The sequence below is a fragment of the Eumetopias jubatus genome, unplaced genomic scaffold (genome assembly GCF_037043125.1).
Source record: "Eumetopias jubatus isolate StellerSeaLion01/CBP00866 unplaced genomic scaffold, mEumJub1_p1.0 scaffold_7, whole genome shotgun sequence".
NCBI lineage: Eukaryota > Metazoa > Chordata > Mammalia > Carnivora > Otariidae > Eumetopias > Eumetopias jubatus.
Window position 1 is genome coordinate 3731221 of NW_028274813.1, and position 26909 is coordinate 3758129.

The 26909-nt window shown below is 45.7% G+C and overlaps 1 protein-coding gene across 8 annotated transcripts in view; it reads right to left on the bottom strand.

Annotated features, from left to right (window-relative positions):
• Positions 1 to 26909, bottom strand: part of PPP2R5C (protein phosphatase 2 regulatory subunit B'gamma) — a 119164-nt gene that overhangs the window by 40148 nt on the left and 52107 nt on the right. For all 8 annotated transcript variants that reach the window (XM_028099681.2, XM_028099678.2, XM_028099697.2 and 5 more), the window contains one exon: positions 4767 to 4966. In XM_028099681.2, the coding sequence (XP_027955482.1) occupies positions 4767 to 4966 (200 nt within the window). The remainder of the gene's footprint in view (positions 1 to 4766; positions 4967 to 26909) is intronic.

Sequence of the window (26909 nt, forward strand, 5' to 3'; positions counted from 1 at the left end):
ATGCTGCGTTCTTACAATAAGGTAATCTAGAGAAAAGAAAATGTTAAGAAAATCTTAAGGAGGAGAAAATACATTTATGGTACAGTACTGTATTTATATATAAAAAAAATCTGGGGCACCCAGGTGGCTCAGTTGGTTAAGCATCTGCCTTCGGCTCAGGTCATGATCCCAGGGTCCTGGGATCGAGCCCCGCATCGGGCTCCCTGCTCGGCAGGGAGTCTGCTTCTCCCTCTCCCTCTGCCTGACGCTCTGCCTACTTGTGCTCTCCATCTCACTGTCAAATAAATAAATAATCTTAAAAAAAAAAAATCCATGTATAGCTGGACCTTCCCGGTTCAAACCTGTGTCGTTCAGAGGTCAACCGCATTTCCCAAAACAAACAACAATTTAGGAAGAGTGGCATTTTTTCCATTTTTGCTAATCTCTTTACTGTCTGGCTTAATAGAAAAGAACTGGATTCTCATGTCTGCTCCTACATTCTGAATGTTGGTTTGGCTGAAGTACAGGAAGAAAATGTGTCTTACAGTTTGCAGTTGGGAGAAGGGAGGAGTATTCAACAGCCCTTTTGGATAACCGTGGGCTTCTGTGGTACTGCAAACGGTGGTGCTCCTTATCAAGGAGGGGTCTCTGCACCAAGATCCAATGCTGTGTCTTGCACTTTGAATGGGTCTCTGGCCCACGAATGATTATGGAACATCATTTATTGCACATGTGGAAAACACTGGTTCCCTGGATTAGGCAGACCTTCTGGTGGGGATTCATTTCGTCCGCTGGTTCCTACCACCACTGACCTCAGCAGGAGAGCCTGCGGCCCCTGGAAGCTCATGGACATGAACTTTCCAAAATTCATTTCTGGCCCCAAAACTCAAACTTTGTCACTGACAACAAACACCGTCAGCTGTTTCCCTTTAAGTGGGCTTCTCATTTTATGTTTTGAGAAGACGCTCACTAACGTTTGTTTGAATAACCAGGCTGGCTGAGGGTGACGACATGTCAACATGGTGTCTGCAGAAACAGTGGTTTTGCTATCGGTGTGTTGACTCTAAGAAAAATGCCAAGGCCTGAAAAGCAGATTAACTAGAGACTTTAATTGAAACGAACAAACAGATGGCTGATTATATTTAAAATATGACTGAAATGAAGAGATAATGGAGTTCATGTGATTTCGGCCTGCGACTCTCCATGCCTGGGGCTCCCCCGTGGCTAGCGATCGTTTTAAGTCTCATCTCTTCGAAGTTGTTTTTTAATCTGAAAACAAATGGGCTGGCTGATCTGTAACATTCTCTTACACTCTAGGACCGAAGGCTATGCACACGTGAACAAGATGCTCACCATCATCGCTCCCTGGGGAAATGCAAACCAAAGGTATAGCGAGATCCCGCTTCGCCCCCCACCCCAGGGTGGCTGCATCCAGAAAACAGACAACGGCAAGTGTTGACAAGGTGCACAAACTGGACTCAGGCCCTGTGGGTGGGCGCGCCTAAGGGTGCAGCCCCTACAGAAAACAGTCTGGCCGTTCTTCAAAACCTTAGACACACACGGTTAATATGGGATGCAGCAGCCCCACTCCGAGGTAAATACTCAAGAGAAAGGAATACAAGCGTGCCCGTGGCAGCCTGCACACGAATGCTCACAGCGGCATTACTCCTAACTGCCACGTAGCTGAAGTGACCCAGATGCCCATCGACGATGAATGGATAAACAAACACGTGGTACGTATCCATATAAGGAAATATTATGTAGCAATAAAATGAACCAGTGACACAGGCTACAATATGGATGAACCTTGAAAGCATTATGCTGAGTGAAAGAAGACCACATATCCTATCATTCCAGTTATGCGACATGTCCAGGTTTGGCACTTCTACAGAGACAGTAAGGCAGTAAGTGAGTGATTGCCAGAGGCTGGGGGTCACAGGTTAGAGAGCAATGGCAGGGACCGTTAACGGGTATGGGGCTTTTTAGGGGGATGAAAGTGTTCTAAAAAAAAAAAGATGTGATGACAACTGTACAATACTCGGAATACACTAAATACCATGGAATTATATATTTTAAATGGGTGAAATGCATGGTATATGAATTATCTCTTAAAACATTTGTTAAGAAAAACCATATAGCAGTCCAGTCTAACAGGCAATGTATTTAAAAGAAGTAGCATAATAACATCTAGAGGGCTTTGGATTCTTCAAAGTAAGCGGAAATGAATGTCTTTAAAAACACCCTGAACACACACACACACACACACACACACACACACACACACACACACACACACGGCAATGCTCACGGAAGCTGGCTAAGGGCTGCCTCCGGGGTCAGCAAAGCACGGGGCATCCGGATGGAACCGCGAAGTGGTCCCCATTTCTTCCACCTGCCACACGGGGTCCAGGCACTGCTTGGGGTGGAGGCCTTCTCTGGGTCACTCAAGTTCTGCACCCACTCTCTACCTCTGACAGGGACAGAAACCACTGCCAACTATCATTCTCACCATACTCCTTCTTCTTTATGCCTGTCCCCATGAAAAGGAAAGCTTTGGGAGGGCAGGAATACTGTCCACTACTCTATTTCCTCCCCTAAAAAAGTTCCTGGCCCACAGTGGATGCTCAGTAAGGGTCTGTAAGTGTTTTAGAGGGCCCACTGTCCAATACTCCAGAGACCAACTTGAACTTTTGGGGATAGGCACAAAGCGAAGACAGCAGAAAGAGAACCCAGTAAGGACACGACTGTAATAGGGAGACAACTTCACGACTAGTTAATCTAAAAAAGAGTTCCAGGGCTTTAAGTATCCTGGGTAGTTCTGGTAATATGCACCTGCTATGTGAACGCAAGGGACCAGGACCTGAGCAGGAGGGCGGGGCTCCAGTTCAGGGATGGCATCTGACCCAAACCAGGCCAACCATAGCCTCATGCTCTGCAGACTCTCCCCTCTTCCCTCCTTAAAAATGGAAAAACCTTCCAACCATGTGATTTAAAATATAACAAATTGATGTGCTTATAAATTAAAATATATTAATAAATGGATTTAATTTAAAGATAAAATAAATTCAATATGCAATAAAGAAGCATTTAAAATGAGTGGGGAAGGGGCTTCTGGGTGGCTCAGTCAGTTAAATGGCTGCCTTTGGCTCAGGCCATGATCCCAGGGTCCTGGGATCGAGCCCCGCGCCCTCTGCCCCCAACTCTTCGTGCTCTCTCTCTAACAAGTAAATAAAATCTTTTAAAAAAATTAACGGGGATGAGGGAATACATGATGTAGAGATGAGTGATTTTTTAATTACCTTACAAGAAAATAAAGTTATATCCCTCCTCTGTACCATAAAAAAAAGAACAACGTTCCAGGAGGATTATAAAATGTATTTTGAACAACAAAATTATGAAGGTATTAGGAGAAATATTAGATTGTTCTTTGAGAGTCTGGCATTTGGGAAACCTTCCAAAGTAAATGAGATTTGAAATTAAGGAATGAAAAAAAGAGACTCTCCCATTTTTCCTAGTCTGAACAGGAAAAAAGTCAGGACACTCATCAAGCGGAGTCTGGGGTGGGGACCCACGTGGCCCTTGCAGCCTTGGGCTGGCCACATGCTGGTAAATTTTCAACTCTGAGTTAACAAGTTAAAATAATCAAGTTGATCTCAACTTCTGACACAACAGATTGTGAAAACTACAAAAAGGATCATTACTTTCAAATTCTTTTCCCAAAGCAACATACGAAAGTGAGAAATAAACATATTTTAGCTCATGAGATTAGTCAATTCTGAAATATATAGCTTTGGGGGAAAAATCAGTAACTTAAGAAGTTCAACGAAAATCAGGATATAAAATTCTACTTCAAGCAACAAGGACTCCCTTATAACCAAAGAGTACTAATTTCAAAGGTGGATAAAACACCAAAAATTCCAAAAAAATCTCAACAGAAAACGAGTTCAGGGTCAAACAGTATGAGTTCGAAATGGGATCCTGCAGAGGGCCTGGAAACAGGCTGCAAAGTAGAAGACGGCAGAGGACTGAGATTTGGGGGCTGAACGAAACCAACAATGAACTGACCGCGGGATGACAGAGGCCATCAGCCAATCGGGGTGGCCCGTCCCAACACTGGCATCGACAGTGGAGGCTGCTGACCAATCAGGGTGGCCTGTCCTGACACTGGCATCGACAGCGGAGGCTGCTGGCCAGTCAGGGCGGCCTGTCCCGACACTGGCATCGACAGCAGAGGATGCTGGCCAGTCAGGGCGGCCTGTCCTTACACTGGCATTGACAGTGGAGGCTGCTGGCCAATCAGGGCAGCCCATCCTGACACTGGCATCGACAGCGGAGGATGCCGGCCAATCAGGGCGGCCTGTCCCGATGCCAGCTTGGTCCCACCACTATTTTAACTCTGCCCCATCATTAGAATTTTCCTGCAAATGTATGGACAACATGTTTACTTTTAAATTATAATCGGCACTATTACATTAAAGAGGGTAAGGAAATAAATACAAGTGAGAACTCTAACATATCTGGCCATAGGGTACTCGTGGGAGTTAAATGAGTTCACACACACAGAACACTGTGACTGGACCCAGAAGGTACCAATTTCCCTCACTGTTACCGCTATAACACTGGACACATTACAAAGATTTTCATTCTTCAAGTACACACTTTGCAACAGGAGGGTTTTTTGAGGGAAGTGTTGGGTTAGGCTCCATCGGCTCAGCTTACGCTAAGGATATCAGAGCCCTGTTTATAAGTCAGGGCTGGGACACACCGGTCAAACTGTAATCACTTACCATATGGACTACTTCTGGGTAAATAGGCTCTGTGATCACATTCCGATTATGGGTGATATATTCTACCATTTCACTTAAAGCAGCTCGTTTTACTTCCTTCCACTTTAGGTCACTTAGTGGATCGGAAACAAAGTCAAAGAGGACACAACACTGACGTAACTTCTGGATAAAAAGCTTCTCTTGATCAGCAGGAGGAACATCTGAAAAGCAGAAAGCAAAGGATATTGATCGCAAAGATGCTTAACCCAAAATGACTGTGAAGCACTTTTAAGCCTTCTACTATTTTTATTTTGAATTAATAGAGATTCAAGATGAGAGACAGGGTAGGGATGAAGAGAGGTCAAACATTCCCCAAACAGAAAAACAACTAGCAGCTAGTTAATGCTCAGCTCATATGCTTCTTAGGATAAAATTTCTATACTATTTGCTCTCTGAAACCACATCGAGAGTCCGGTTCAAAATAAACCCTCTAAATGCATTCGTGCACTCAACAAATATCATCTGAGTGCCAGTTATCACACGTTAGCGCTGTGCTGGGCAACGGGATGAGCCAAACCACAGGCCCCAGTCTGGGGTGGGGGGCAGACCTTCCCACCAGCAGCACCTGTGGACGTAGGTACAGGAAAGGGGAGGAGAGTGACAGGGAAGGGCACATGGATGTCCCCTGGCTGGCTGGCAAGCACAGAGCTAGTGGCATCAGTCTGAGGCTTGTCAGATGAGTGGCTGCAAACACACAGAGTCACCACCCTGGCGCTCCACAAAACACGTTTCATTCCTCATTCTGGGCCACAGTCAACACATACCACATAGGACACCTGGTGATCTTCATGAGGACAGCAGTATAAAAGCAGTGCAAATAGTAAGGACCAACACTCACTTTACTTAGTGAGTGCTTGTCTGGGCCAGGGACCATACTAAAAGCTTTATCCATATTTATACTTTTTTTCCCCCATGATCTTTACCATGATACAAGAGAGATAAGAAATAAGTCTGGAGGGTCATCTTGGGGCTGGACAGTGAAGGAGCTCTGCACGATCTTCCAGTATTCTGGGAAGTCTGGAAAACTACATGCCAGCGTTGAGTCTGACAGCTTCCCTGGGGTGAAGAGCTCGGTGGTGACACAAAGGAATGGGATTTATCGATCGATTATATATATATACTGAAATGTGTCCAACATTTGCAAAATGTCTCAGAAGATTTGCACAACTCAGTGAACCAGAATTTTCAAAGTAATCAATAAATCGTGTTATAGTATCATTCAAGGGCAAGTGAACCACTCAGAGTGAAAGTCAGTCTACTGGATTTTTAATGGAATAAAATGTATGGACAGCTCATTACACGACTTGAGACTCTACACTGCAGATTACTTCAAGAAGCTGCCCGTTTAAGTTTTGGTGTAATATCGAGAAAATGTCCATAGCCATCTGAAAAGGCTATTAAGATACTCCTCCTTTCCCCAAACATGTGTCTTCATACACTTCAACCGAAACATACGGCAACAGAGTGAATGCAGAAGCAGACGGGAGAATCCAGACCTTAGGGAGATTTGCACAAATATAAAACAATGTCTCTCTCTCACTAAATTTGTCTTTGTTTCATAAAATATGGCTCTTTTCATAAAAACTGTTATTTCTGTTAACATGTAAGTGGCTTATTATTTTTGATTTTAGCATACGTGCTGCCAAAGGAGCACATAGGCTTATTAGGTTTAAATGGATGAATAAATATACACTTTATTTTTCTGCTTTAATTTGGAATACGGTCAATATTGGTAGCTAAGCCCGCATACACAAAAGTTCCTCAGGATCCTACATAATTTTTAGGAGTGTGACGGGGTCCTGAGCCCAAAGCTGAGACCCACTGCACCCCCCCCGCACCCCAGTGCGTGCCCCTGGGCCTTGGGCTTTCCTGCCTTCAGCAGCTCATGTCGTCACCCCCTTCACACTGAGGGTCCCCTTCCTGCTCCTCCTTCCCTTTCCTGCCCTAACTGCCCACTTCCTGTTCAGAGTCCTTCTACAAGGCCTTTCCTTACTTCCTGGCTGGATGAGGTGCCGTGCGTGCTCTGAGCCAGTCGCTGAGCACCTGCTATTGTTTTCAACAGTCAGCTATCCTGCATGGTATTTCTTGCTTCCCCACACATGCTCCTTGAAGGCGCGGGCCAGGTGACTATGTTCCCTAGTTCTCCGTACCCCCTAATGCAAACAGCAGGCACACAGGCGTTGCCATCTGAACGGACGCATTTGGTGGGAAACTGCGGTTCCCACGGAAGCAGCACAGGGCAGGACAGGGGATTAGGAGATACTGCCTAAGGGATACTCAGGAGACCATGGGAACCCAAACCTGGTTCACAACCATTCTGAGTGCTCAGTGACTGCTGAATCATTTTAAATGAGTGACCATCACGACAGTGTTTGGGTCCAACCTTTTCCAATGAGAAGGTTTCCTTTTCCGAATTACCTCTTCGCTTGACTTCCTTCCTCTCCACACTACCCTTTGTTCACCCTCCCGTTTGCTAGAATCATCTTAATGCGTTCAGTTTGTCGTCACGGCTTGTATGTTTGGACCCTATCTGGCGTTCTCGTGTTCTTGACCCTAGAAAGCAAAGGAGCCTGTGTTTACCCCCCAAGAGACACCTGATGAGGACCCAGACAGACGCCGAGAGCTCAGACAGCGTGCCCAAGGCCACCATGCCATTAAGTGGCAGAGCACAGATATGACGCTGTGGTGTACTCTCAGCAAGGGCATGCGAGGGTCACATGGGGTGCTACCAAGTGTTACATACCTCAGAAGCATCCGGAAGCATCATTCACTCCTTTAACACAGTATAAAAACTGACATTCAGACTAAAGACAAACTTGTCACCAAAAACACTAAAATCTATTCCGATTAAGAAGAGCAGAGGGCGCCTGGGTGGCTCAGTCGTTATGCGTCTGCCTTCGGCTCAGGTCACGATCCCAGGGTCCTGGGATAGAGCCCCAGGGAGCCTGCTTCTCCCTCTCCCTCTGCCCTTCCCCCTGCTTGTGCACTCTCTCTCTCTCAAATAAATAAAATCTTTAAAAAAAAAGGAGACTAAAATAGTTTTAAAGCTTTCTATCTAAAATTCTAAAAGGCAATAAAATTTCAACTTTCTGGAAATTATGTCAATTCTTCCAGGGTACCAAGCAGCTAAGGTGTTACTGTACTATTTTCATTTATAGTTTACCAAGAAGCCTGTGATTATAATCTCATGAACTCTATTTTTTAGAACCTCATTTGGCTATTTTTACAACTTCACGGTTTAAGTTTTAAACACCTTTTAAATTAGTATTGTTAATCTTGAAAGAAGAAAGAGGCATGAGTGGCATGAGCTGGACCTGTACTTGACTCTACTCCTCTGATTATCCATGTAACGTGAACCGAATGTTATAAAACCAACCGGGCCCGGCAGTGCTGTACATTACGCTTGGGTATTCAAGACTGCCCAGCTCTTGAGTAATGAGCCACCACCCTGCATTTGACCCAAACCTTACAATTACTTTCATGAAGCAGAATAAAAAACAAAAATGGGCTCTGGATTTTGCCCACGAGTGACAGTGGCTTCCTGTCCTTTTAAATTGCAGACAGACTAACAACACGGACAAACTTGCTTCAGAACGTGTCGATGAAGTCCTGATCCTAACAGGGACTAACAGCTAAGAGGCACCAGGAGACAAAACTCAGTCTCAGCCTGTGGGTGTTGCCAGGAACCCCAGTGACAGGCTCTTTAACTGGGGGCGGGGGGTGGTAAGAAGTACGCCTGCCCGAGACAAGCCCAACACTACACTGAAACTGCTAAGATCAAGAGGGAAATAAAAGATGATCACAGTTTTGGCTAGAGAACACTCTTCATTATTTTTTTTTTTAAGATTTTATTTATTTATTTGACAGAGAGAGTCACAGTGAGAGAGGGAACACAAGCAGGGGGAGTGGGAGAGGGAGAAGCAGGCTTCCCATGGAGCAGGGAGCCCAACGACGGGGCCTCCCAGGCGCCCCTTCGTTATTAAGTTAAGAGCTATTACATTCTGCACACATAATATCACAAACACCTTGGGTCTGTATAAATCTTTCAGGTTCCCCCCTTCCCTGTCCTCATGACTCTGTTATTGTGAACTTGGGACACTTCCCAATTGTTTCAAGGTAAAGCCTCAAAGATACCCAGGAGCAAAATGTAGGGACACACTCACGCCAAACCGGGAGGGAGACAGGAGCAGGGAGGACACTAGCCCACGGGAAACAGCACAAAGAAGACAGAGAGGAGACTGCGTCATTCTTTTAAAAACGTACTTGCTAAGAGGACGCCAGTCATTTGTAACTGACAGAGCTGCTCCATGAAGGTGACCATCAGCGTAGGGTGAGAGCGCCCCGTTCTTAACCTCATGCATGCTCCTGGTCCTCACCGTTAGGGAGGGCAGCATGTCTACGTCCACGGCCCCAGAGGAGCTACGGGGAATGCGCTCATCATGGCAGAACTTCTAGGTACCTAAACTTCCTTCTTCGTAATCTACAGGGGGACACACACTGGAGGTGCGTGCTTGAGCCTGCTTGGCTGCCAGCACATGGGGTCGAGCCTGGAGACCATGGCAGGCTTTCCTAAGGGAGCCTTCAGTGGCTAAACACATCACAGCTAGCTTCATCAGCGTGTGCCTCAGTCACAGGAGGGGCAGGGTCCTGGCATGACACACTTTAACCACCAAATCGTAGGCTATGATCTGGTAAGGCTGAATGACTAAATTGTAGCTACACAGGAGGAGGAATCATGTGAACTGTTTGTGGGTAGAAAAAGGATTCAAATAAAAAAGCCAACCAAGCCCACTTCCACCTGACAAATCTTGGTGGTGAAAAGGAACACTGCAAGATACACCAGAGAACCGGCTTTCAGCACGAGAGCTGCAACAAAGACAGCAGAACCGGCACTGGCGGGACCCAGGTGATGGCTTTTCCCAAATAACCCTGACCCCGGTGAAATAGAGGACGGACCTGCCCAAGCCGTCAGCCTAGAGGATGCCACCTCAAAAGATGCTCCCCCCACAGGCACACACTCATGAGTTGTGAGCCACTTCGTGGTCACTCACAGAATATTTGCTAAGCAGCTGACGTGGCTTGATTTCCAAGGAGAGCGACCACCGTGTAACCACAGCACCTCTGTGAGCTCTCGTGCTGCGCTCTCAAAGGCCTGGCGCACGGGTCCCATGGGGGTCTGTGAACATTCACATGTCATGAGCCCACAGACAGGAGACAGCTCATATAAAACGGAGACAAACAAGCAATCTCTCCAAAAGGAAAGCACCAAACCACCAGCTATGGTGTCATCTTGTCTTTCCAATACATCTATTTTTAGTCCCAGGTGCGTGGGAATAAAGTTGGATTCAATGACTAACAATATGGAGTGAATCTGGGATTCTTTATTAATATGTGCTGAGTTCCACTTAGCTCTAGTTCTTATATGAGGAAGCAAGGCAGACGGCAAATTTCTCCCGCTAGAAAATAAAAGTTTAGCAATACTATTTTGTTTTTGAAGAAGGAAATTTATGTGCCATTTCTGAAATGGCCCTTCTTACCCACTGCTGCCTGCGTCCCCCTGTCCTAGATCAAGTGTCTGCAGAGGCATGGACTGTTCCACTGTTGTGCGGATGCCCCTCCCCAGCACCAACACCAGCCTCAGCGTCTAGAGCCTCAAGACTCCGTATCTGTTAGACTAAGTTCTTTCATCTTGTTCTGTTCATACCCTGACTACTCATGGCCCTTTAAATTCCCTTTATCAATTTGGGAAGAATGGAAGTCTCTGCAATATTGAGTCTTCCAATCCATGGACATGGAATATTTCTCCTTAAACTCAAGTTTTCCTTAAATGTCTTTTTTTTAAAGATTTTATTTATTTGAGAGAGAGAGAGAGAGGGAGAAAGGGGAGGGGCAGAGGGAGAAGCAGGCTCCCCGCTGAGCAGGGAGCCCGACGTGGGGCTCGATCCCAGGGCCCCAGGATCACGAACTGAGCTGAAACCAAGAGTCAGACGCTTGACCAACTGAGCCGCCCGGGCGCCCCCTTAAATGTCTTTCAATAAAGTTTTATAATTTTCTCTTAAAATGTGTTACATGTTTTTTAGTGGAATTTGTTATGTTCTGATGCCACTGTAAATGGCATCTTTAAAAAGGTTTAATTTTCTAACTGCTGCTGTGACGCACACAAACTGATTCTGGGGATTACTTCTGCATGTAGCGACCCTGCTCAACTCTCATGAATTCTAACATGGCTCTCTGTAAATCTTTTCTGTGAATACCATCTTTTCATCTGCCGAGACTGACGGCGTTCCTTCTCTTGCCTGAGCGATGTGGCAGGATGTGGTGGGAGCAGTCCCCTTTGCCTCTCCCAGCTCACAGGGAAGCTCCCACCAGATCCCACTGGGCCTGACAGATGCGCTAGGACTCTGGATAACATTCACCCGATGAAGAGACGGACCTACAGATCCGGTGCTGCCCCATCCATATTCCATCAGAGACTTTTACGGAACCGGGTATGTGGATTCTAAAATGCATAGGAAATGTAAGGGGTCAACGCTAACCAAGACCCTCTTGGAGAAGAACAACGGGGTGGGTGGGTGGGGGGCAACTTGCTGTTCCAGAAATAAGTAGGTAGACTTACTTAAAGCTTTATTAACGAAAACAGCCAAGCCACAGAGAACAGAGGCCAGAAACTGGCATGTGCATATATGGATTCTCAAGTTATGACAGAACTGTATTCCAGAATAGCGAAGAAAAATGTGTTTTAGAATATAAGACACTGGGACAACTAGGTACCCACGGGTGGAAAGGAAGGGAGGAAGGTAGGGAGGGAGGGAGGGAGGGAGGGAGGAAGAAAGAAGAAATTGGATCCCGTTACATATAAAAATAAACAATAAGCTCCTGGTGGATTATGACTTAAATTTGAAAGATAAAACTCTAATCCTTTAAGAAAATAATACAGAAGAGTATCTTCTGTCAAGAAAGAAGTGGAGAAGGACTTTCTTAATTTGAGTACAGTTGACACACAATGTGACATTAGTTTCAGGTGTGCAACAGTGATTCAACAACTCGACAGTCCACATTATGCTGTGCTCACCACAGTGTGGCCGCCATTTGTCTACCATACGACACTGTTCAGCTATTCACTCTATTCCCTATGCTCAAGCTTTGATTCCCATGGCATATTCATTCCATGGCTGGGAGCCTGTATCTCCCATCCCCCTTCACCCATTTTTTTTTTAAAGATTTTATTTATTTTATTTTAGAGAGAGAGAGAGAGAGAGCGTGCATGTGTGCAAGGGTGAGCAGGGAGAGGGGCAGAGGGAGAGGGCGAGAGAATCCCAAGCAGACTCTGTGCTGCGCGTGGAGCCCGACGTGGGGCTCCATCCCACGACCCTGAGATCATGACCTGAGCTGAAACCTAAGTGACTGAGCCGCCCAGGTGCCCCCATCCCCTTCACCAATTTTGTCCATCTTCCCACCCCTCTCCCCTCTGGAAACCGTCAGTTTGCTCTATTCACAGATCTCAGTCTGCTTTTTGTTATGTTTTTGAGATTCCACATGAGTGAAATCGTACGGTATTTGTCTTTCTCTGACTCATTTCACTCAGCATTGTACTCTCTAGTGCCATCTATGTTGTCACAACTGGCAAGATCACATCCCCTTTTATGTCTGAGTACCATTCTACTGCATGTATATGGACCACATCTTTTGTATCCACTCGTCAATCAATAGATACTTCCGTTGCTTCCACATCCTGGTTATTGTAAATAATGCTGCAATAAACACAGGAATGCATGTATCTTTTTGAATTACTATTTTCATTTTTTTGGGCAAATACTCCCTAGTGGGACACTGGATCTTACTGTATTTTTTTTTTTTTTTTTAGGAACCTCCATACTGTTTTTCACAGTGACTGTACCAATTTACATTCCCACCAACAGTGCACAAGGGTTCCTTTTTCTCCACATTTGCCAACACTTGTTATTTCTTGTTTTTTTGATTCTAGCCATTCTGATAGATGTAAGGTGATCTCTCATCATGGTTTTGATTTGCATTTCCCTGATGATGACTAATGTTGAGCATCTTTTCATGTGTCTGTTGGCCATCTGTATGTCTTTGAAAAAATGTCTATTCAGGTCTTCTGCCCATTTTGTAATCTGATTATTTGTGGCTTTTTTGATGTTGAGTTGTATAAACTCTTTATATATTTTGTATATGAACCCCTTATAGGACATATAATTTGCAAATACCTTTTTCCATTCAGTAGGCTGCTTTTTTGTTTTGTTGATTGTCTCCTTTGCTGTGCAAAAGTTTTTTACTTGGATGAAGTCCCAATAGTTTATTTTTGCTTTTGTTTCCCTTGCTTTAGGAGACATATCTAGAAAAAAGTTGCTATGGCCAATAACAAAACTACTGCCTGTTCTCTTCTAGCAGTTTCATGGTTTCAGGTCTCACATGTAGGTCTTTAATCCATCTGAGTTTTATTTTTCTGTTTTTGCACGTAGCTGTCCAACTTTTCCAGCACCATTTATTGAAGAGACTGTCTTTTCCCCACTGTATATTCCTGCCTCATCATAGATTGACCATATAAGCATGGGTTTATTTATGGGCTCTCCGTGCTCCTCTACTGATCTATGCGTCTATATTGTCTATACTGTTTTGATTACTACATCTTTGTACTATAGCTTGAAATCTGGAACTGTGATACCTCCAGCTTTGTTCTTCTTTCTCAAGATTGCTTTAGCTATTCAGGGTCTTTGTGGTGCCATCCAAATTTTAGTATTATTTGTACTAGTTCTGTGAAAAATGCTGTTGGTATTTTGACAGATACTGCACTGAATCTGTAGATCGCTTTGGGTAGTATGGACGTTTTAACAATATTAATACTTCCAATCCATGAGCATGGTATATCTTTCCATTTATTTGGTCATTTTCAATTTCTTTCACCCATGTTTTACAGTTTTCAGAATATAGGTCTTTCACTTCCTTGGTTAAGTTTACTCCTAGGTATTTTATTCTTTTTGGTGCATTTTTGAATGAAATTTTTCTCAATTTCTTTTACTTCACTATTAGTGTATAGAAATGCAACCAATTTCCAGGTATTACTTTTGTATCCTGCAACTTTACTGAATTCATTGATTACCTCTAATAGTTTTTTTGGTGAGGTCTTTCCTATGGATAGTATCATGTCGTCTGCAAATGACATTTCATTTCTTCTAGAGGCATCTTGTCTGACTGCTGTAGCTAGGACTTCCAGTACTATGTTGAATAAAAGTGGCAAGAGTGGATATCCATGTCTTTAGAGGAAAAGCTCTCAGTTTTTCACCATTGAGTATGATGTTACCTGGGGGTTTTTTACATATGGCTTTTGTTATGTTGAGGTATGTTCCCTCTAAACCCACTTTGTTGAGAGTTCTTATCACGAACAGATGCTGAATTTTGTCAAAGGCCTTTTCTGCATCTACTGAGAAAATCATATGATTTTCATCCTTCCTTTTGTTAATGTGGTTTATCGCACTGATTTGGAAATGTTGAGCCATGACTGCATCCCTGGAATAAATCCCACTTGATCATGGTAATGATCATTTTAATGTGTTGTTGTATGCGGTTTGCTAATATTTTGCTAAAGATTTTTGCATCTATATTCATCAGGGATATTGGTCTGTAGTTTTCTTATTTTGTGGTGTCCTTGTCTGGTTTTGGTATCAGGGTACTGCTGGCCTGGTAGAATGTATTTGGAAGCTTTCCTTCCTCTTCAGTGTTTTGGAATAATTTGAGAACAGACATTAACCTTTAAACATTTGGAGAATTCACTTGTGAATCCATGTGGTCCTGGACTATTATTTTTTTGGTAGGGTTTTTGTTTGTTTGTTTGGTTGGTTTTTTTTGGAGCTGGTTTTTTTGATTAGTGATTCACTTTCATTACTAGTAATTGGTCTGTTCAGATTTTCTATTTCTTTTATATTCAGCTTTGGAAGATTGCATGTTTTTAGGAATTTATTTCTTCCAGGCTGGCTAATTTGTTGGCATACAATTTTTTGTAGCAAGTCTCTTATCTTTTGTTATTCTGTGGTGTCAGTTGTTACTTCTCTTTCATTTCTGATTTTATTTATTTGGTTCTGAGAAGAACTTCTTAACACATAAAAATAATAATCATTAAAAGACTGATAAATTTATCAGTATTCATCCTTTCTGAATTTAAATTAAAAAAAGATTGATAAAATTGCATATATAAGATCAAATATTTTTCTTCATCATGACGCCACCAAGAATGAAAAGGCAGGGCACAGAGTAAGGAGCTATTTGAATACATAAAGCCAATAAACTCCTGCCCTGTGAGCCAGGAACTGCATTCCTGGGCATAATCTATGAATCTCATGCACGTGCAACACAATATACGTAAGAGAATGCTCACATCAGCACTAATAGCCCAAACTGTAAACAACCTGAATGTGCATCAGCAGTGGATATTCTAGAACATTCCAAAACTATAGAGGTGAATGAGCCCTACACAATATGAATGAATCTTACAAGAACACTGTTGAGGGAAGAAGCTGAGATAAAAAGGATTTATTCAGTATGATTTTGTGCTTATAAAGTACAGAAATAGGCATCCCTCAACCTATTCAGGACCCACAGGGGGCTATGGGGCGCCTGGCTTGGGTGGTGGTTATGTGAGTATTTGCTTTATAATTATTCATTACACTTTGTTTCATGTGCTCTGTATATGAGTTGTAGTTCAAACTAAAAAGGCTGCAGAATAAGTGCATAGAGCAAAGCCACAAAAACACAACACCCCTCAAAGGCACATAAGAACACAGAGAAGTGAGTCTCTTTCCTCCATACCCATCCTCTGCCTCCATCTCCCCTACCAAAGGCAGCCACTGTCCCCAAGGTGGGAGTCCCGCAGAGCCATCCTGCATGAGTCTTCCTGGTGTGCACAAACACCTAAGTCTCTTCCACAATGGCTTTAGATGAACCAACACTGACAACCTCTAAATCAACCTTGATCTACTTGGGACTAGAATACATAACACAGACGCACACAAAATCCCAACACATTCTCTATTGTACATAGTATTTATGGTCGAGAATTTAAGCTTGGATATCTTTTTTTTTTTTTTACATTGAACAAATTTTCTAATCAAAATGAAGTTCTAAGTGACCTCTATTTTTTCCTATTTATATAAAGTTCCTTCCTTTCCTTCTCTCTTGAAGATCAGCAATTATGATCCCAAATGTATAACAGAGAAATGGTAGTATGACTTGTTTATCAGATCTAAAACATCTGAGATGAAGCCACCAGGAGGTAGAAACTAAGGTCTCAGAGTAGGCCCCAACCTTCACTATGTAGCCTGTACCATAAGGAATTAATTTTAAAGATTCATCCAACACATACCTGCCAGGCACTGTACTAGGCTTTGACAACACAAAAGTAAATTAAAACATGATACTGATCTACAAGAAAAACAACTATAACATGTGAGAAGCCCCATGACAGAGATGTGTGAGGTGCTAGGGGACCCGGGGCAATGGATGACAGGCAACCAGGTTCAGGAAAGGTCTTCCTGGGGACTACCTGAGTTTGGTCTTAGGAGCAGAGCAGGAGCCAAGTCAGCTCTGCTGTGGAGGGACTAAGGCCATGCTCAGTGGGGAAGAGTGTATCTCTGGGTGCCCACTTCTCACATCAGAGTGACTTGAAGTTATAGGCCAAATTAAACAGGAAAATCAATCTTCCTCAAAAAGACAGAATCTTGAATGAGCACAACACTGCTTACATTTTACAAACCCCGAATTAATCACACTGGGTCCTTAATCCTAAGTTCTCACAGAGGAGGGACTCTGTCTTGTTCACCTTGTTCTCCTCATGATCTACAACTGGACCAGCACATATGTCACGTCAAATATTTGTGGAACAAACAAAGCAGGGAAACACACTCAGGTAATGTAACCGAGATGTACCATAATTCACGACCTATTTGTGTACCAGAATAGAATGCAAAGTCTCCATAAACTCTTCAGATAACAACCAGGTCTTCAAAGACCCTGCCTGTGCAGGCATCTGAGCACTCTGGATTCGCAGAGGTACCCTGCTGCGAGCACACAGATTGAATCACAGAGGGCTGTCACAGAGGAGCAACGCCGCCTGATCTGGGAATGAGAACACTCTCTTCAGAAGCGACAGCAGGACTGGAATGAAGGTGCCAGAAGCAGAAAGCCCCACGTCACGAGAGAAGGGCTGAGTACAGTCTAGATCCCATCTGTCTCTTGGGAGGCAACCATTCCTCAGGGTGCTGGCTTGGCAGGGACCATTTCTGGTAGCGGCTTATCTCTTACTCCAGAAAATCCAAACTTTCACAACTTGAAAGCAATGACAAACAAACACAACTGGAGGAGACGCCCACTTCCATGGAGACTTGACTTCAAACTCTGACCCTCTGTACCTGCCTAATTTCAAGACTGAGTCAATCCTCTCAATCTGTTCCTAACTTGATCATTTTCAAAAGTGTAATAAATCTTTCCCAATGTCAAAATGGGTCTCACTGTCTATCCATTCTGTTTTTTTTTTAAGATTTTATTTATTTATTTGAGAGAGAGAGAGAGCGCGCACAAGCAGGGGGAGTGGGAGAGGGAGAGGCAGGCTTCCTGCCGAGCAGGGAGCCCCACGTGGGGCTCAGTCCCAGGACCCCAAGATCACGACCTGAGCCGAAGGCAGACGCTTAATGACAGAGCCACCCGGGCGCCCCACCATCTACCCATTCTAATGTATACATTTTCCATATCAATGTCCCCAAATCAGGTGATGTCTCTCACTTGATGGTTCTCCCTTTCTTTCTTGGTAATCCTTAAAACATGCTGGCCCTACAATCAGTGGTGTCTTAGACTGGATGAGATACAGTGGCTTGGCTTCACCACATGCACTGTGCCCGTGGCCAGGCTTCTCAGTGGGTGTCACTTCATTCAAATACAGCCCAGGTGCACCTGTCCACGTTCTGTCCACACCACCTATCATGGGAAGTAGACAGGACTTTGAAGAGCCAGGTCTCTAAGCTGAGAGCGCTCATGTGCTTGAGAATGCAGAGTGCTCCCTGCCTGCACCTGTCCTGTGTTTGGTGGGGTTCCAAGAGAATCCCCCGAGAGGCACTGAGCATTCTTGCCCACTGTGAGTATACCGAGACCATCCTTTCCCAGTCCCTCCGGGTGAAATTCCAGGGCTCAGACAGAATGAAAGCACTGCCTGCCAAGCTAATTTGGATATAGATTTGGTAATGGAAGACTGGCCAGCAGCTTCTACAGTTACACTTTTGCTTTTAAACATGTTTTATTAGAGAAAATCTGTGGCTCAAAATTCATCATGAATGTTCCCTTTCAAATCCCAGTTTGCAGCTCTTTCAGCTTTGTTACTCACAGTCACCAAGTGTATATTCCTCCTTTCCAGAGAATAGACCTGTGGACCCCAGGGCCACGTCTGGGGTGGCTGTCTGCTCAGGATGGCAGGTCTTGGCTCAACCCCACAGCCCAGCGTCTCACCACAAGCCTGACGTGCTCCTCCTCAGACATTTGAGATCCTCTCTCTCCCTTTTGGTTTTTCTACATTTGCCGACAGAGAAAAGGGCTCCCCCACTGGCCCGCAGCCTGTCATCCCTTCTCATGAAATTACAGCACAACTTAATGAGGCAGATATTTTCATTTCAAACAGCAGTGGCTGGAGCCAGTCTGTAGTCCATTCATGCTCCCAGCCTCCCCGGGAATTGGCAGCCTCCACCAAGTGAGTGGGTGGGGAAGGCGCTGGGGCGAGGGCAGCCCAAAGCAGTAGGTTGGGCTGAGATAAGACAGAGGCCAGGGGAGACTGGTTTCCTCAGGAAAGCTCCTCATTAAGGCAAGTGAATTTTTCAGTGAAGGAAGTCACAAGAGAGAAACAAACTGACTTCTTGTCTAGACTTCACCATAATAAGAACGTGGTGAAGTCATGACATTATTCTCAGCCTCGGGATCCCGAAGCTATAAAATCCCCTGTCGACACGCATGTGTCGTCAGGAACGGGTCCCCACCTCCTGGTAATACATATGAGGAATTCAAGAGATATCGGCTGAATCTGAAGCCTTGTTTTTGGTTTTGTTTTTATAGGGAAGGATGAAGACAATGTCAAACTCCTAGGGATAAAGATATAAATCCAAAACTGTGATTTGTGGACACAAGGCCATATCGCCTGCTTAAGAGCTCAGTTCTAAAGGGCCTTGTGGGGACTGAAGTTAGACAGCTATACCATTAATACAAATTAGTAAACGTTTAACACCTCTGGTTATATCATTTCATCTGCCACTAAGACCAGCATCTCTGATGGAATATTGAATGACATTATTGCATCTGGCGACCAATAGCTCCAGCAACACAGTAGCTCATTTATCGAAAGCACAAGGGCAGGCAGCCTTTCAGGAAGTCACTGCTTTTATGACATTTGACATAGAAGATCCCAGAACTTGTCATACGCTTGCTGGCAGAACAGGGCTGAGCTGTGGGAAGGATATACTGAGGACATGTACATATTTTTTTCAGCTTTGATTTTATATCCTCTACTTCTTTTCTCTGTATCTCAAATAGATGAGAGAGGTTCTTTCTGGACGCGAGCACTCTTAATGATGATTCCTGGGCTCTTCGCACATCTGTCTGGCCCAGAGCTGCAGCGCGAACGGTCAACGAAGGACACAGTGAGTCTGGTGGGCGTGTGTGCTGGGACCCACTGAGAACGAGCCCTGGGGATCACAGAGCCCTGGGAAACCGTGAAGCAGGGACCCTGTGCGTGCATGCGTGCGTGTGCTTGCCTGCCCTCCAGGGAGGTGACCCAGATAAAAAGAGGTGCCGGACCCCTCCAGTGCCCCTCCCTGGAGCTGCCGACCTCTCCTGGCAACACCCAGCGCCCCACCCCTCCAGGATGAGTACATACTAATTAGTGTTACTATTTTCCTGCTCTAGGTTCCGGTCTTCATCTCACCGGGCCATCAACTAACACCTGCCAAGAGGCCAACAGTGTCAGGGCCACCAGCCAGCAAAGGCGGATGACAGCTCTTCTGTCCCCAAGGGCCAGCGGCACCCTGATGGCGGGGCAGTGGCCAACGCCCTCCTGGGGACCAGACAGGCCTTCCCTGGGGGCCTTCTGACTGGCTCCAGCACAGACCTCAGCCTCATCGTTGTAATCAGGCGCTGTTCGGGGAGGAACACAGAGGGCGCAGCCTCCCCCACCTCCGCCGTACCCCCAGGAACGGGCGCCCCATGAATGGGCTACATAAGCTAACAATGCTGACGGGATCAAACCCTAGGTGTTCTTAACCCAGAATTTGCACACTTCTGTGCAGGGGGAGCCAGGGGCCGGGCTGGGTGGGATATCCGGTATGCGGGGCCAGAGAGCACTCTGAGGTGTAAACGGAAACCTTATACATTGCTTACACCTGTCGTGTTACTGTCTCAAGTCATACGCAAATTCTAAAGGACGGATTTTCATTCAGAGCTTGAAGACAACAAGACAGAAAAACCGGAAGGCTGCTGGGGTGGGAAGTCAGACCTGTACACCTGTGCCCGCCAGGTGTTATGGGCCGCAGATCCGTGACCCTGGAGGGTGACCTGGAGGACGCGCAGCGCCACATGCCCGCCCACGCCCGCGCCTCCTCAGATGTGGGCCCCCTGATGGCGAGGTGGCAGGGGTAATTAGCAGTGACCCACGGCTCCACAACACAGCCCTCCCCCTCTTCCCTGGCACAAGGGATGCCGCGGCTGGGCCAGAGTCTAGATGGGTCCTTGGACGAAACACACACAGCCCGAGGGCAAAAGCCAGGCTCACAGCTCTCCCATTTCTCCAGGAGACGCTCCTGCAGGGGTCCCCCAACCACACAGGCCCACTGTGAAGCACGGCAACCCGCCTGGAGTGCTTCACGCCCTTGCTGTTCTCCTTCTTTTATTTTTTTTAGTCATCTCTATACCCGATGTGGGGCTTGAGCTCACGGCCCTGAGATCAAGAGTTGCACGCTCTCCTGAGCCGGCCAGGTGCCCCCACTCTCCCTTTTTAGGGGAGGCCTGTGTGTGCTGAGACCCTGGCTGTGGGCTGCACGCACGGCCTGCTGCTTTATCAAAGGGCCCAACGACATCACGTTCCCCAAGTCACACACAATCTAAATACACTGAGTGCATTATCCAAAGAGTCAACCAAAAGGCTCATTTCTCCCCTGGAGAAGACCATGCCACCTAAATATCTGATATTTTTATTACTAGTTCCAACGGGAAACACTCCAGTGTTGGTATGTGTTGAAGGCATTCAGTGGATCCTTTTCTACGTATTTGATCCCACGCTGCATGGGAAGCTGAGATGATGCTTCATATCATGTGTACATGCTTCCATCCATGGGTCAAAACCTGCTGGGGAAAATCTGCCTGGCTGTTCCCAGGCCTGGGAAGAAGAACCTTTGCAGCCTACCAGCGGTCCCTGCAGGACGCTGGGGTGATGCCCCGAGTCGGCCGCAGAGGGTCCCTGATTGGCAGGCACTTCCTGCCCATCTCCCAGGGACCTTGACTCTCAACTGCTCTGTTTGCGGTTCCAAGATTTTATTCCAAAGGGACCACCACATGGGTGTCACCACCTTTGGAAATGCTTGTCTGGACACCCAGAGTATGGGTGGGACCTAGATGGGATGTGACCCCTGGGCGAGCTGGGGCCTCGGACAGACTTGGTGATCTGGGCAGGAGCCATTTGGGGAAATGTCCTCACCCAGTCGACATTTCCGTACAAAGTCCTTCCGAAGACGTGTTCTTTATGGTCCTGTTCTACAGTTAGATCAGAACAACTTCTGCTCCTGGCACTTTGAGGTTGTCACCAGGTACAGCTATCCCTTGCTTCTCACTTTGAGTCCTTCGCTTGGCAGAAAGCAAGCGGGAATGCCCGGGTTGGAGTCCCAGCTCCACCTGTTACTACCTTAGTGACTTTAGGGCAGAACACACCACCTCTTCGGGCCTCAGTTTCCTCAACTGTACCCCAATGCTGTAGACGAACCCACGTCATGTGTTCAGAGCAATGCCTGAAACAGAGCACAGCCCCGATCGGTGTTACCGGTTTTTGTTTTTGCTAATCAGGTGCAGTTAGCTACTATCACTCAACCTTGTTTACACTCTTCTTAAAAAATGTCTGTAATGGAAGCAACGTTTCTCATCCTCTGCAGGCATTTCCAAGCAGGCCACTAATGCACTGCACTCAGCAGCTACATCTGTACCTAACAAAAGGCGGAATCTGACGGTGTCTGGCTGTGCGTAATTCAATTACGCAGGTGTCCTGGCAAAAACTGAGCCCAGCGACGGTGCTTTGCTGTGCTGGTTCTTAGAACAGTGCAGCTCGAGAGTAGCCACTTAAATGTCGTCTGCAAGAGGCCGGGCGAACCTCAAATCCAATTACTACAGTTGTGCCTGCCAGGTCATGGAGGAGCCAAGCTCGGGTGAGCGTGGGGGACATCTTCATACTATCAATTGGTGGCATAATTAGATTTGAATGGAAAAAATATCCTTGGAGTTCGATAGATTTATGAAGGATTATGGTGGAACTAGATTTTTGGGTGGTGGGTGCTGAAAGCTCACATGGGTAAGAAGATAAAAAAGTGGAAGGTAGCAACAAGACGAGGGTGGTGGGCGGCACGGCTGTGAAACAGTTGTGACACCTGCTTGATATTTCTGGGCCTCAGTCTCTATATCTGAACAATAAGGTTCTTTCTGGCTCCCTGAGACTCTCAAAGACTAGAGTGCCAGCAGCAGTTCCTAGAGACAGGAAAAGGGGACAAACGACAGGGTCTCTAGACACAAACGGGGGTCTACACAGAACAGCCTGATTTTTTTTTTTTTTAATCCCAGAAGAGTAACTTATAAGTGAGTACCATGGGGAGGAACATATAAAAAGCCAAGGGCTTGACCCTATACGTGACATCATTTTCTCTGCACACAGTTGACCGCTGGTCTTTAAACGAAATCTGAACTTAGTATTCAGTTGCTAACATCTGATGTAATACATATTTTTAAAGGATTTTGTTTTCAGTAAATGATACAGGATTTTGTTTTCAGAAAAATGATGCTCACCATAAAATTAAAAAAAAAAACAACAAAAAAACAAAAAACAAACCAAACAATGCTCCAAACATAAGAAAGGAAAATTCAGAGCTCAGCACTACTGGCATCTTGATGTGCGTCTCCCTAGGGGGTCTCCCCGTGGGCGCAGATGGGCTGCATCATACGCATGCCCTATCAAGAACCATGCTTCGTACACTCCTCGGTTTTTTACTGCGCTCAACCCTATGTCAAGAACGTCCTGTAGATCAACAAATAGACCAAAAACATTTTTTAATTGTTTGGAATTTCACTCATGTGTGCTATAATTTCATAAACGGAGCCAGTCTTCTCATGGTTTTCTTTTAAAAAAATATTACAAATAATGCTTTGATTTATGATTACAGATGGAAGACGGAACACCCTGATCTAGCTTTGCTCCCTTCTAAGACCTCACTAAAAAGATGGTGAATTTTGTGAAGGACTTACACCCTCAAGGCAATGCGGCTGCTGGGCTGGAGGAGGGGAGCTGGCCGGACACCCAGGAGGAGAGGGATGGCCGGACAGCGGTGTGGCCGTGGGATGGCGGAGAAGCAAGCTGACACACGCTGGCAAAGCCCCAGGGACCTCGGTAAGGACGGCCACAAGCGCCACGAAGCAGGGGTGCAGATGGGCCCCGAACAGGAGGGCCGTGGAAAGGTACCTCACTGTCCTCCACAGACCCCTTTGCCCACGGCCAGGTCTCTCCTCTGGACAGTCAAACGCTGGCTCCTGTCCCTTCAGGGACTTTGCTTCTGGGAACGGCAGAGTAGGTAACAGCCGACCTCCCACTGGAGCCGCAAGAAAAGCTTGAGAAAAAAAAATATATACAAAGAATCTGTTTAAAAGGCGACTGTGAGCAGGAAAAATAGAAGTTATAGGACTAAGAAGAAAAGATGACAGAAACCCAAAGGGATGGATGGCCCTGCATCTGGGGTCTGTCTTCCCTCCATGAAGGCAGGACCAGCCTCTGGGGGGAAAGGGGCAGAAAGGAGCCCTGGGCCCTGAACATAAATACACGTGTGTGAGACCTGACAGAGCAGAAATGGGGAAAGCAGGCAACGCAGTGAAACCTGATAAAGGAAATTAATTAATTAATTGAAGTAGGCTCCACACCCAGCATGGAGCCCAACGCAGGGCTTGAACTCTCAACCCTGAGATCGAGATCTGAGCTGAGATCAAGGGTCAGACGCTCAGCCGACGGAGCCACCCAGGAGCCCTGATAAAGGAAATTCTTTACACCGTCCTTCAACTTGCTATACATTTGGGTTTATTTCAAAAAGTTTCAATGAACAAGCCACTGAGAATAGAAGTTGAGTCTCCCCGGATGCTGCCCTCGAGTGCACAGCAACGAGCCCGTGTCCTCCCTGGGAGCCAGTCCTGCTGCGGACTCTGGTGTCGCTCCTTCGGCAGGCTATCCCCGGCTCTCCTGTGCCCTCCCTCCCCGCATGCCGCTCCTGGTGGCCTCCTGCTCTCCAGTGTCTTGGATTGCTCGCTTCTGCTCTCGTCTTTAGGGAAGACAGCTCTTCTTTCACTCGTTTTGGTCCTTTCCCTGCTCTCCAGTGTTTCCACAATCTCCCCTCATCTCAGGGAATGAGCACATTTGCACGTGGACTCAGCACCCACTGGAAGCGAGGGGCTGCCACACATGAGCACTCAGACCCACACACTCAAGCCCGGCTCTCCTTCTGCCAGTTCTGGACATGTTCGCTTGCCCGACGGCACACTGGGGACCACAACAGTCCCCTCTCGAGGGTGAGCACTGTGGCTGAACTAACAGAGGTAAGGTGCCGAGAACAGTCCTTGCAGCACGGTCACCGTGATCACTGGAACTTTTTTAAAAAATTTTTTATTGTTATGTTAATCACCATACATTACATCATTAGTTTTTGATGTAGTGCTCCATGCTTCATTGTTTGCGTGTAACACCCAGTGCTCCATGCAGAGCATGCCTTCTGTAATACCCATCACCAGGCTAACCCATCCCCCCAACCCCCTCCCCTCTAGAACCCTCAGTTTGTTTTTCAGAGTCCATCGTCTCTCATGGTTCATCTCCCCCTCCGATTTCCCCCCTTCATTCTTCCCCTCCTGCTATCTTTTTTTTTTTAACGTATATTGTATTATTTGTTTCAGAGGCACAGATCTGTGATTCAACAGTCTTGCACAATTCACAGCGCTCACCATAGCACATACCCTCCCCAATGTCTATCACCCAGCCACCCCGTCCCTCCCACCCCCCACCACTCCAGCAACCCTCAGTTTGTTTCCTGAGATTAAGAATTCCTCATATCAGTGAGGTCATAGGATACATGTCTTTCTCTTATTTCACTCAGCATAACACCCTCCAGTTCCATCCACGTCGTTGCAAATGGCAAGATTTTGTTCCTTTTGATGGCTGCATAATATTCCGTTGTGTGTGTGTGTGTGTGTGTGTGTGTGTGTGTGTGTGTACGTGTACACACACATCTTCTTTATCCATTCATCTGTCGATAGACATCTTGGCTCTTTCCACAGTTTGGCTATTGTGGACATTGCTGCTATAAACATTGGGGTGCACATACCCCTTTGGATCCCTACATTTGTATCTTTGGGGTAAATACCCAGTAGTGCAATTGCTGGATCGTATGAAAATTCTATTTTCAACTGTTTGAGGAACCTCCATACTGTTTTCCAGAGGGGTTGCACGAGCTTGGATTCCCACCAACAGTGTAGGAGGGCTCCCCTTTCTCCACATCCCCGCCAACATCTGTCATTTCCTGACTTGTTAATTTTAGCCATTCTGACTGGTGTGAGGTGGTATCTCATTGAGGTTTTGATTTGGATTTCCCTGATGCCGAGTGATGTTGAGCACTTTTTCACGTGTCTGTTGGCCATTTGGATGTCTTCTTTGGAAAAATGTCTGTTCATATCTTCTGCCCATTTCTTGATTGGATCATTTGTTCTTTGGGTGTTGAGTTTGATAAGTTCTTTATAGATTTTGGATACTAGCCCTTTATCTGATGTGTCATTTGCAAATATCTTCTCCCATTCTGTTGGTTGTCTTTTGGTTTTGTAGACTGTTTCTTTTGCTGTGCAAAAGCTTTTTATCTTGATGAAGTCCCAAGAGTTCATTTTTGCCCTTGCTTCCCTTGCCTTTGGCGATGTTTCTAGGAAGAAGTTGCTGTGGCTGAGGTCAAAGAGGTTTGCTGCTTGTGTTCTCCTTTAGGATTTTGATGGACTCTTGTCTCACGTTTAGGTCTTTCAACCATTTTGAGTCTATTTCTGTGTGTGGTGTAAGGAAATGGTCCAGTTTCATTCTTCTGCATGTGGCTGTCCAATTTTCCCAACACCATTTGTTGAAGAGACTGTCTTTTTTCCATTGGACATTCTTTCCTGCTTTGTCAAAGATGAGTTGACCATAGAGTTGAGGGTCCATTTCTGGGCTTTCTATTCTGTTCCACTGATCTATGTGTCTGTTTTTGTGCCAGTACCATACTGTCTTGATGATGACAGTTTTGTCATAGAGCTGGATGTCTGGAACTGTGATGCCGCCAGCTTTGCTTTTCTTTTTCAACATTCCTCTGGCTATTCAGGGTCTTTTCTGGTTCCACACAAATTTTAGGATTATTTGTTCCATTTCTTTAAAAAAAGTGGTATTTTGGTGGGGATTGCCTTAAATGTGCAGATTGCTCTAGGTAGCATTGACATCTTCACAATATTTGTTCTTCCAATCCATCAGCATGGAACGTTTTTCCATTTCTTTGTGTCTTCCTCAATTTCTTTCATGAGTATTGTATAGTTTTCTGGGTACAGATCCTTTACCTCTTTGGTTAGATTTATTCCTAGGTATCTTATGGTTTTGGGTGCAATTGTAAATGGGATCGACTCCTTAATTTCTCTTTCTTCTGTCTTGTTGCTGGTGTATAGGAATGCCACTGATTTCTGTGCATTGATTTTAAATCCTGCCACTTTGCTGAATTCCTGTATGAGTTCTAGCAGTTTTGGGGTGGAGTCTTTTGGGCTTTCCACATAAAA